At 43.4% G+C, this 12932-nt stretch overlaps 1 protein-coding gene across 3 annotated transcripts in view; it reads right to left on the bottom strand.

Annotated features, from left to right (window-relative positions):
* AKAP11 (A-kinase anchoring protein 11) overlaps positions 1–12932 on the bottom strand; it is a 148999-nt gene that overhangs the window by 88610 nt on the left and 47457 nt on the right. For 2 of the 3 annotated variants that reach the window (XM_077483188.1, XM_077483190.1), the window contains exons 2-3: positions 12387–12496; positions 9534–9644 (exon numbers count right to left, since the gene is read on the bottom strand). In XM_077483188.1, coding sequence (XP_077339314.1) covers positions 9534–9644; positions 12387–12449 — 174 coding nt within the window. In that variant the 5' untranslated portion in view covers positions 12450–12496. The remainder of the gene's footprint in view (positions 1–9533; positions 9645–12386; positions 12497–12932) is intronic. The other variant, XM_077483189.1, reaches the window with a different exon arrangement.

Raw genomic sequence — 12932 nt, 5'->3', positions numbered from 1 at the left:
AGCTGTAAGCAGGTTTCTCCACTGACAGCGGAATGTATAAAAAACACACAATAATAATAAGTTATTATTTATAATAATAATAATAGTTTTTCAAAAACAGCCAACTTCCCAAAATCTCCAACCACGACATTTCCGGTGACTCTACAGCAGCAGTAAATTGCAGATTTTTGGGGACTTGGCTGTTTTTACAGAACATTAGCAGTGTATACACTAAGTACGGTACATGATACAATGAGTGGACATTTGAAAATGGAACATAAAAACAGCATAACAGCTCTGACTATACTATGTTTATTTAAATACGCTCACTTTATTGTTAAAAATGACTGAAATTCAATATGTAGCTGGATAAAGTAACAGGTCCGCAGGTAGTGTCTTATGACTGCAGGTGTTCTGTCAGATTAGTAAACTACAAATTTATTGAGCAACAGGCTCAAGATCAACAGCATGAATACCCCAACTATCCTCATAATACTAACAACCACTTGAGCCCCCCCCCCCATTAACCCCTCCCAGACTGGAACCATGGACCACCCTTACAAAAAGGGAAGGTTACAGTCCTAAAGAGGAACTGAGCCCACCCTCTCCTAAACAAAAACCTCCCCCACGCCAAGGGATCCTGACCCACCCCACCAGAAAACAGTAGGTAACACTCGTTGCATCGTTCCACCTTAAAGCCACAGTGGGAAAATGAGGCACCAGAACTAAGCGGGACAGTGGTGCATACCTGCCAAAATTGGGCTTCATACATAAAAAACACAAACCCACAAAACCAGTCAGTCAATGGCAGAAAGGAAAACCAAACAGCTGCCATGGGAGCTCAGATATCAAAGAATCAGTGTCCAACTGCTGTGCTGGTAACAAAAGTTGTATGAAAGAGCCTTTCACATGACAGTCAATTAACTAGTAAATGATTAGATGATCCATGAAGGGATGTGTAGGAGACCAGATATATGTATATGCCAGTCATGCTAAACATTCCTAGGGAGCGTACATATAACAATGGCTGGGAGGGCTTGCAGAGATGAGTGGTAAGCAAGCGAGATGGAGCAGGGAGATTCCCAACAAAAAACAGGTAACCTAAACCTGTCAGTAATACCACCAGGGGACAATGACTTCCAATGTGGGTGTCAGAATTACTCAGTTCACCAAGTTGTCCCTTAAGGAACTGACTAGTCCAATAAATGACTCCACAAACCTCAGGATGCCCAGTAGAAGTATATACTACACACTCTTCTTGCTGATGGGGCTCCTGATCTACATCGGATCTACCCCATATTCACTCATTCACATTGGGGGGCTAGATCTGGGAGCCCTGTTGTCAAAGGGGGCTTCCAGATTCTGATAAGCACACCCCCCCCCCCCCCGCAAACACCAGCCAGAGTTGTGAGGACAGAGGTACTTTGAAGAGAGCCCCTCCCCCCCCCCCCAAATATGTTGAGCGTATGTAGCCTAGTACTGTTCAGAAGCGGGGGTGGTCAATCACCCCCCCCCCCTTCTTGAACTGCCAGGCTGCATGCTCGTATAAGGGTCTGGTATGGATTTGGGGGGGGGGGCACACTTTCTAAATTTGGCATGGGGTTCTCCTTGAAATCCATACCAGACCCAAAAGGATATGCATGGGGGGGGGGGGGGGTTCCCCATTTATCTTTCATTGCAGGTATTCTTTGTTGTACATTCAGCTGACATTCGGGAAACCCGCGGACAGCTGAGAAGTCAGATGTTAAGGACAGGCTGGCCAGCTTCCCAGCCTACTCCTTAACCAGAAATTCTGAAAAATCGGAATTTGTTAGAAAAGAAAGAAACCAAACTAAACAAACAAATAGGATTTTTAAAACAGCGTACCTGTAAAATCCTTTTCTTGGAGTACATCATAGGACACAGAGTTTTAAGTAATTACTTGGTGGGTTATAGGCCTACCTTCAGGTGTTGACACTGGTATAACCAATACAGGAAGTTGCCTCCCCTATATAACCCCTCCTCCTTCCAGGAGCACTCAGTTTTTGTAGCCTAGCAATATAAGTAATATACTCTCACCCCATAAAACAGAGGGGCGGGAGCTCTGTGTCCTATGATGTACTCCAAGAAAAGGATTTTACAGGTAAGCCATTTTAAAAATCCTATTTTCTTTATCGTACATCATAGGACACAGAGTCTCAAGTAATTACTTGGTGGGATGTCCCATAGCAAAGCTACTTGAGGGGAGGGAGATGCAACCCGTAGGGTAACCCCCAGACCTGAGGACTTATACTGCTGCCTGCAGCACACTGCGCCCGAAGGCGATATCCTCATTCCATCTTACATGCACTTGATAAAATTTTGCAAATGTATGTACTGAAGGCCAAGTCGCTGCCTTGCAGATTTGAGACCTGGAGGCCTGGTGACGCACTGCCCAAGAAGCACCAACCGCTCTGGTAGAGTGCGCCTTAACTTGAAAAGGGGGAATCTTTCCCTTTAAATCACAAGTTTGAATTATAACTTGCCAAATGCACTTAGCGACAGTGGATTTTGACGCTGCCTGTCCCTTCTTAGGACCCTCTGGCAGAAGAAATAAGACATCAGTCTTACGAATCGGAGCAGTTTTATTAAATACATTTTCACTGCTCTCACTACATCAAGACAATGTAGTGACCTTTCTTCCCTGGAACAAGGTCTTGGGAAAAAACCCTGGCAGGACAATATCTTCATTCAGATGAAAGCCTGAAACCACTTTTGCCAAAAAACCTGGATGAGGGCATAACACCACTCTGTCTTCATGAATAATCAAACCTGACTCCTTACAAGAAAGAGCAGCCAATTCTGAAATCCTCCTTGCTGAGGATATAGCAAACGAAAATATTAGCTTCCTAGTCAGAAGGACTAAGGGAACATGCTGTAACAGTTCGAATGGCTGTTTTTGTAACACTGCCAAAACTAAAATTTAAGTCCCAAGGGCTTAAGAGTGATTTAACTGGCGGATTAATCCGCAGCACTGCTTGCATGAAACCCTGGACTAAAGAATGCATAGCAAGCAGTCTTTGAAATAAAAATTGATAAGGCTGAGACTTGGCCCTTAATAGTACTCAGGGCCAACGTCATCTCTACGCTTAATTGTAGAAAGGTAAGAATTCTGCCTATGATATATCTCCAAGGGTACCAACCCTTGGACTCACACCAGGAAACATAAGCTTTCCAGGCTCTATAATATATAGCTCTAGAAGCTGGCTTCCTAGCATTAATCAAAGCAGAGATAACGGACCGGAAAGCCCACGTTTATTCAGAATGTGGGTCTCAATAGCCAAGCCGTTAAATTTAGCGTTCATAAAGTAGGATGGAATATCTAGATTTTCTTTCCAGCTTGATCCTGCAAAGAACTTGAGGTAGCAACTGAAATCGGGGAAAAGTGCATAGAGCAGTAAAAACTGATCCCACGGGGGTCGCCAACGCATTTGTTCCGTATGCGAGTGGGTCCCCTGTCCTGGATGCAAAGTTGACTAGCTTAGTGTTGAATCTGGATGCTAGAAGGTCTACATCCGGAGTCCCCCATCTTTGGCAAACAGCCTGAAACACCTTGGGGTGAAGAGACCATTGTCCTGGGAATAACTGCCGGTGACTTAGATAGTCCACCTGCCAATTCTCTACTCCCAGAATGAAAACTGCTAATAGGCATGGGACATTCTCTTCTGTCCAAGTTAGAATCTGGTTCACCTCTCTGAGCCAAGAGACTCTTGGTGACCCCTTGTGATTGATATATGCCACAGCCGTGGCATTGTCGGACTGGATCCTGGCAGGACAATTCTTTAGCCTGGAGGTCCAGGTTTATAGAGCCAGATACACTGCCGGAATCTCTAGGGTGTCGATGGGCAAGGCTCCTACTCCCCAGCCTGAAAGGCTGGCATCTGTCGTTACTACCTTCCAGATAATTGATCTGAAGGACTTTGCCTTCAGCAGGTTCCAAGATAGTAACCACCAACTGAGGCTTTGGGACACTCATGGGGACAGCCACATTGGTAAGTCCGAAGCTTGAATCGTTTTGTTCCAAGCAGACAGAATACTGCTTTCAGTTTCGAATGGAATTGAGCATAGGGAACTGCTTTGAATGAAGCTACCATCTTCCCTAACAACCTCATGCAAAGGCGAATTGAAGGATTTCTCTTCGATCTGATCATCCTCACCAGCTCCTGTATGGAGCTGATCCTTGCGGGAGGCAAGAACACCCCTTTTCTGGGCTGTGTCTATGATCAGGCGCAGATACTCCAGCCTTCTTAGTGGCTTTAAGGAGGATTTCTTTAGGTTGAGAATGCAACCCAAACCTTCCAGGTAACTGCTTGTGATGGCTACGCCTTGCTTCAAGTAAGCCATTGACTGGTCTATTAACAATAGTCTAAGTAAGCCAAGACAGTTATGCCCTGTGCCCTTAACCTGACTAGAGGTGGGGCTAATACCTTAGTGAATACCCGAGGTGCTGTAGCAAGCCCGAAGGGCAAGGCTATTAATTGAAAATGCTTATTTTCTACTTTGAACCGCAGAAACCTCTGGCAAAGAGGAAATATATGGACAAGCAGCTATGCATCTCTGATGTCGATGGACGCCAGAAGTTTTTCTCCTTGCAGGATGGAAACGACTGACTTGATTGACTCCATGCAAATGGAGCGGATTTTCAGGAACCGATTTAGATTACGTAGATCTAGACTTGGTCTGATATCCCCATTTGGCTTTGACACCGTAATTAGGTTTGAGTAAAACCTCAAACCTCGCTCTTGTTTGGGAATCTGTCTGATCACCCCTTGAGCCAATAAATCGGTCTAATGCTTACAACAGGGATTGCCTTTTCCCTGGATCCTTGGGAATGTTTGATCTCAGAAAACGAGATGGTGGAAACTCTCAAAGCTCTAGCTTGTATCCTAGAGACACTGTGGAGAGAGTCCATTTGTCCTGAATCTCCCTTTGCCAGACTGAGTACATCAGAAGTCTCCCCCCACCTTGGTGAGGGGAGATGCTTGTGAGGGTCTTGTATTCTGCTTTGCAGACTTGTAGCCCCAGGTCTTTCTTTATGCCTGGTCTGATGGCAGAGGCCAAACAGTTTAAATGAAAGATGCTTATATTTTCTTTTGACTGGCCAAAGAGTACTATTTCCGCTGGAAATTGACTGTATTTATCCAAACTATCGTCAAATAATCATTCTCCTTTAAAGGGGAAACTAGTTAGAAGGTTCTTACAAGGCGTCTCAGCTGACCAACCCTTTAACCAAAGGGTCCTTCGCATATGTACAAGTACAAACGCAAGGTGTGATGCCTGGTGAATAGAATCCTTCATAGCGTCGACAGCAAAGCATAATGCTTTAGGTAGCTCGGCCAGTTCCTGTGCTTGTCGTGCAGGGAGGTCATCTGAGAGCATCTGTGAACTGGTCCTTTAAGGACTGACAGATGCCTATAGCTGCAATTGCAGGCTGAGCAACAGTACCTGCTAAAGGAAAAAAGGATTTTAAAAGACCTTCCAACTTCTTATCTGTTGGATCTTTAAGCATAAGTGCATTGTCCACTGGGTTTTTTTTCACATTGGAAATCGCAGCGTCAACTGCTGGAACTCTCCATCTTTTAGTGAATCTTTCTTCCATAGGATAGAGCTTTGCGAGTCTCTTTGGAAGGGAAAAAATGCTTATCCGGATGATCCCATTCGGTATAAATAAGCTTTTTTTAGTAATGCGTAGACGGGAAACGCATGCAAAGGCTGTAAAGGCTTCAAAGAACCCAAGGAAGAGACCGGCCTTTCAGCTAACTCTGTTAGGGGTAGCATGAAAGTAGAGTGAACCATCTTTGCAAGCATCTGTACTTCAGAGGATCATTGGGAACTTGAAGTATTGTTTCCTCCACAGAGAAATAATCGCATGTCTTTCCTCCCGATCATCTGAGGGCAATTCCCCATCCTGTCCCCATAATTCTCTTGGACTCTCCACTGACTGTAAAGAGTCTAAGGTGGGGGAGGGGGATCTAGGACGCTTCCTATACACTGGATGGAGGATGCGATTAAAGCCGCTAATCTTCCTTCTAAGCCTTGCAAGGCAGAGAAAAATGCATCTTCAGTCACCTCTACAGGGGCTGAAGTGTGAGAAGCAGTTGCACCACCGCTAGCTTCCAATGACTCACCCTGGCTTGCCATGTCTGATCTCTCTGAAGAGGAAGACAGTATGGAGGCATAACTGGGATTCCCAGTGCCTGGGGGGGTGACACCTTAGGTACCTTTACGGTAGGTCTGGAAGACATAGTGAAAAGCACAAGCAGAGGTACACACACAATAACAGTTCTTTTGCTACTAAGTAACAATAGATTTTTTCTGTCTGGAAATGCCTGTTTACACCCTTACGTGCCCAGCGCTCTGGTGTCTTAGTGTGACAGACTGCCTCTCTTCAGTTAAAAAGGTCTTTATTGAAATGAGAGTGTCTGTGATATAAAGCCTCAGGTAAAAACCTGTTTGGCATCCTCAGCGCTTCCCATCAGATATGCGGCGAGTGCTGTGTGTGTGGACATTACATCCATACACAGCACCACGTGACCTTGCGGACATGCCCCTCTGCGTTCTAAGGCCCTGCTAGGGACCCGAATGGCCAACACAAAGTAAGGTGAACGTACTATACACCTCTACAAGGGGGGAGGGGAAGAGGAAGAGGGGGGGAGGGGAAGAGGGGGGTTCTGTCAGCAGATTTATAGTTTTTTAAAACCACAGAAGCATAGGATGTTTCCCAATGTTACTAGGTGGAAGTGCTGGGTTGTAATTAAACCATGCAGCTAAAGCAGCTGCGTCAACCAATCAGCCACCGCCCATATAGAAGTTTATACACATCTCTGTTTAGCAACTGCTGTATTTTTTACCAAATCCCACAAGATCTATTTAAGTAAGAAACCCCTCTGCCTCTGGGACCACACATGTTCTGAGACAGAGCTGCACTAAAACACACATACATATATATATATATATATATATATATATATATATATATATATATATATATATATATATGTATATGTATATATGTATATGTATATATGTATATGTATATGTATATATATATATATATATATATATATATATATATATATATATATATATATATATATATATATATATATATATATATATATATATATATGTAGTGTAAGTTACTCCTTATAGAGGAGACATTTATAAGGCATATAAGGTATATTGAAGGAAAAAGCAAAGCTTCTTCCCTTACCTTGTCCTCGCTGCAGGATACTGCTGATTTAACAGACAGATCCAACTTTCACCCATCACGGCGGGCTGCGTTTAAACACGCTCAAAGACTGGGGCCCTTTTAAAAGGGGGTTTGCTTCTTTGGGCCTTGTATAGCACCCATCAGGACAACTTTAGGAAATGTAGCAAGACCAAAAAGCGTCCTGGTTCCTAGGGTCCAGCTCTCAAAGAGAAGCATTACAGGCAAAACCTCGTTCTTGCATTGGAGGTCCAGGTACCATCCTATGGCCTCAGTGGTGAGGATGGATCTGATTGTGGAGGTTTCTTTAAATCCAGCATGGATCCCTCCTGGAGCTCTGCAGAGCACATCTTCACTCGTGACCAACACCTTAGACACTGACGAAAAAACTGAGTGCTCCTCTAAGGAGGAGGGGTTATATAGGGGAGTCAACTTCCTGTATTGGTTATACCAATGTCAACACCTGAAGGTAGGCCTATAATCCACCAAGTAATTACTTGAGACTCTGTGTCCTATGATGTACGATAAAGAAACAAATTTAGACTGGTTACACTGGAGTTGATTCTAAATTCAGCTTGTTCAATTAAGTTTTGACAAAAAAAAAAAAAAAACACACAACAACAACAACCAACAACAACCACAACAACAACAACCTGGAAGCTGAGTGGTTTCTATGCAGTTGCCACCAGTTGTCAACTCCACTCTGTCAAATATCTGGAAATAGTTTGGTACGATTCCGTATGTGTGCAAGTAAAAATGGGCAGCACCATGTTTATCACTTTTCATTCAGGTGAAGCTAGTTTAGAGCTGCATCTAGGAGGTACAATAAAAACTGCAGTTTTTTTTTTTTTTTTTTTTTTTACGCATTTCCTTTTTAAAACACTCCACTACCAAAGATTTTCTTTTTATTCCAGTCAGTGTTGCTGTTTGAAAGTTCCCATCACCTCCTGTCTGGTCTGGTTATGTCAGCAGGACAGGAACTAAGGGGAAATGTATCTACTGAAGCCCTGGATAGCTGTTAAACAGGAAAAAATATATATATATATATTTGACTGGACATACAGCAGACATTGCTGTCAGCAGCTCATGTTGCATTTGTAGTTTGCTGTGTGGGGGTGACATCACTTGTGGAAGAAAGCGCACATACACTCACACATGAAGCGGTGACTGTCTCGTCTCCTGCCTCTATTCACCTATGGCAGGGGTAGGGAACCTCAGCTCTCCAGTTTTGAAACTACAAGTCCCATGAGACATTGCAAGACCCTAACAATCACAGGCATGACGGGATTTGTAGTTTCAAAACAGCTGGAGAGCTGAGGTTCCCTACCCCTGGCCTATGGTCATGTACAGCTCCAGTACTAGGAGCCCAGCTCTGAATACTCGATGGGTTCCAGTGAGGCTCAATTATGAAATTATTGTGAAGATGTATCGAAAGACTTGCACTAGTGATATGGACATCAGCCTAGGAAGTGCATTTACTGGATGGCCATGTGAGTCTCCAAATCCCCCCCCCCCCCCCCCCCCACACACACACACACACACACACACACGTGTACTTCTGCACCCACCGCCACTAGACCCCCCCTCATCCTAAGCTCACTGCCACTTCACAGACATGCCCTCCGCATGAGCAATTATTCTTTATTCATCCCAGGTAAAAGGAAGTCCATTTTTGCTGTTCTCTATGTAAATGGAACTATAAGCAATCACGCTTGTTCACTTTTTTTTTGTGACTGGAAGTTGGGTTTCTGAAAATAAACCAAGGTTAGGTTTTTATACCAAATTTAGATGCAAAATAATACTAAAATCTCCTTTAAATGTCATTTAGGCATCCACCAAGCTTAGACAATAGTATTACCGGTTAGCAAGCAGTATGCCAAGAATAAACTTCCTCCAATGCCTTAGTTGAAAAGTTCACACCATTTACAAGATATAAAAGCTAAACAATGTAATGGCCTGGAGCCTGGATGGCTGTAACTGTAAAACCTCAATTTTCAAAGCAGCAGATTTCCCATATTATCAAAATGAAGAAGAAAAAAATAAAAATAAAATAAAAATAAACAGTCCATCAAAAACAAGCAGCTCGGGATGCTCATACAGATTACATTCACTGTATTAGCAATTGAGCAAAAAGCCTGTATCAAACGGTCAGAACACCCATGTACAAAATATACTTCTCACAGAAGTTTATATTATTTGATTCACATGGTTCACAAGCTGACACAGGCTTTAGATCTCTGCAGTAATGCTATGTACTTTGCAGTGTTTTGGTAACACTGTGTAAAAATTAGAAAGAACGGAACTGTTAGCAGTGGAAAAAACTGACCTCAATGAAATCCTCTTTGTTGCCACTCTTTAGACAGTCTGTGATAGAACACAGCTCCTTCCTACTTTGAAGTACTGATTTCATAGCACTCAGCAGCCCCTCGCTGATATTCTGCAAAAGAAAAAGTTGAAGTGAAACAACGAAACCACACATGCACACATCGTATTATTTAGAAAAGCTACGATTCCCTTTAAAGTAGAACAAGCATGGAAGGTTCGTCTAATAATAAATGCACATACATTTGTACGGAAAAAAAAAGTGCTTTTATTTTAATTATTATCGCACCCACAATCAGGGGTGCAGTTTCATGCTCCTGTAGTTTCTTCCTCCAGTTTGCTGTCCATAACTCTGTACAGGCCTTTTGTTGGAGGAATTGTCAGTGGACTACGAGTGTCGTGAACACGGAAGTTGCATTGTTGAGAACTACAAGCCTGCAGCAGATGGGACTTGTAGTTCATTCCTTTACAGAGTTTGCTCTACAGTGATGAACCAATCAGAATGTACAGGCCTTAGCGGCTGAAACTACTCATGTATGAATCATGCCTGTAAGAACAGCCTGGGATTTGAGGCTGCTGTAGACATGTGCAAGTGTACTCTAGATGCCTGCGCTTTATACCAGCAGAAGTTCCCTTATTTGTGTTGATGACAGAGTCTCTTTAAATTAGGCAATGCTAGGGCCTGATCACATGTGTTGATTATAAAGAGTAAAGCAATGCTCATTAATGAGCCCATCGCACTGATGCCATGTTTTTGTAGAGATGCAAAAGGATCAAGAATTCTTTAAAAATGCCCATGGAAGCCATGCTTTTCCAGTGGGAAATGCTTAAAGGGCAAGTGATATAGATGAAATGATCCAATTTGAGGTGTGGTCAGGTTGTGGTGTGATAGCAGACATTTCTGTGAATTCTCTACAAGATGGATTTATTTACATTGATCAATGGCATTCGACTTGGTCCAGCTTAACACTGCTGACACAAAGAGCTTTGCACTGGCAATGCTTAATCCTTCTGCTCCTGCCTGGCACTGTCCATATTGCTTGTTGGCATGATGCTTTTGTTCACACACAGAAGCAAATGGTGTTGCCACACAGCTGCTCAATACAACCAGCAAGTGATGGGAGCTGCTCTGTACTAGTTCTCTACTTATTCCAATATCCCACATTGCACTGGGAATTAAGTCAGCAGCTATAAATACTGTAGCTGCTGACTTATTCTAAAAAAGGACACATACCTGTCCAGGGAGCCCGCATTTTCAGTGCCCACAGCCGATTTGTCCATCAGCTCTGGGTGCAGGCACCGGCATCCTTACTAAGGGAAGCAGGAAGTGAAGCCTTGTGGCTTCACAACATGTTTCCTTCCTACTGTGCAAGCGCGAGTCACACTGAGCTTTTCGAATGGTCCCGCTCTCTTTTGGGACCTGTGTCTCCCAAAACAGCAGGGGGAGGAGGGGCCGTAAATTGTGTAGATCGCTGCACGACGATCTTACACGGAAGTGGGAGCGGGTACCCGCTCCCCATCGAAAGGTGCCAAATGTGGCGGGGGGGGGGGGTCGAGGAAGTAAACAAGCGGAGCTTCCCCTACTGGGTAGAGCTCCACTTTAAAGGTGTGGTTAAAGAGCATAACCATTGAAATCAATGGAAGCAGTTGACAAGTGTCAATGCATCATCAAAGGGACATGCAGCTTCACTTTTACCACGACACAACACAACGCTACTGCTCCTGTGTGAAGAACACTGTGTGGTATCATCGTAATTTTCACGGTGTGGCATTAAGGGTGGTTATGAGGCTTTCAAAATGCTGAATAAATGCATAAACACATGGTAATGATATGATATATGATATGAATGATCTGTAACTGCAGGCATCAATCAGGTATCACTGCTCAAAGTTGATGATGTCATGGGACGTTGGGCGGGCAGAAAGAAGTAAAACAAATTTGACATCCGAAAATAATTTGTGGGTATACATCTATCTAGAAAACAGCTAAAGACTTATGCCCCGTACACACGGTCAGACATTCCGACGTCAAAATCCGTCTGATTTTTTCAGACAGATTTTGGCCCCAACTTGTCTTGCATACACACGGTTGCACAAAGTTGTCGGAAAACCCGATCGTTCAGAAAGAGGTGACGTATATCACGTGTAACGGGACTATAAACCGGCCAGTAACCAATAGCTTTTGTCTTGTAATTTATTCTGAGCATGCGTGGCACTTTGTGCGTTGGATTTGTCTACACATGATCGGAATTTAAACGATCAGATTTTAGATCCAGATCTCAAACTGTGTGTCGGAAATGCCGGCAGAAAAAATGAAAAAAAAATAATCAGATGGAGCACACACATGATCGGAATTTCCGACAACACAATCTGATCGCACATTTTCCGTAGGAAAGTGTGTAGTCATTTCTAAGGCTGCTTTCAGACTGGGAATATGTCCACTGAGCAAGTCCGTGTCCATTCCAATTATGCAGAGCAGATACAGCCCTCTTCCCTCTATGGGGGGGGGGGAGGGAATTGGGTGGAAAAGGACCGCCTATCCACTTACACCCAATTGCCATCCAATCTGATCAACTGATAGGGAACAGATCCCCCATCTGTCCGTATTTAGAGGATAGGATTATATCAGTGGATGTCAAAGGACACATTTTCGATGACATCTGCCTCTCCAGAGGGCAATGGATGGTCCAATCAGGTCTGCTTAAAAAATTACAGGCAGGTCCGATCGGTCCACCCATGCAAAAGGGTCATAAGTGTCTGTTAATACATCTCAAATTGGATCAAAAAAAAAAAACACACAAACACAAAACTTGGTCTAGTGCAGGGCATACAATGCCACATAAACAGAACAGCTTACTTCTTTTTTCACCGTTACTTTAGGCTTCATTTGGCCAACCTTGCTTCTCGTACAGGTGTCCATATTTGGTGCAATATGGAAAAAATAAAAGACAGTCCACTAGGGAATATCTGTGGGGAAAGAAAATACACAACTGAATTCCACCAGTCAGCTCTTTATATATTGAAAAGCTATACAATTGTATGCATATACTTACACACTATTGATCATACTGCTATCAAAAGAAAAAGCACAAATACAATCTGGAGCAGCTATTCTCAATAAGGGTTCAAATGTGAGTTTAGGGACCTTAGAGTGTAAACACCTTGCGGGCAGGGACTGATGTGACTGTACAATATACATAAATCGCTGTGTAAATTGTCATCCCTATATAAATACCAGCAATAAAATTGTAAATAAATACGGGTTCAATTGAAACCTGGGACTCCTCTAGAAATTTCTAGGGGTTCCTTTAGCACTGATGGTTTGAGCGCTTTCTATCCCGACCACCAATGTTGGAGGGTAATTTTACCAGGGATTCCTGCACAGGGACACTTCTCCCACTGA

The sequence above is a fragment of the Lithobates pipiens genome, unplaced genomic scaffold, assembly GCF_037356315.1.
Source record: "Lithobates pipiens isolate NorthernLeopardFrog02 unplaced genomic scaffold, aLitPip1_a1.2 Scaffold_16, whole genome shotgun sequence".
NCBI lineage: Eukaryota > Metazoa > Chordata > Amphibia > Anura > Ranidae > Lithobates > Lithobates pipiens.
The sequence above is the reverse complement of the archived record's forward strand: the minus strand, read 5'-3'. Positions and strand labels throughout refer to the sequence as shown.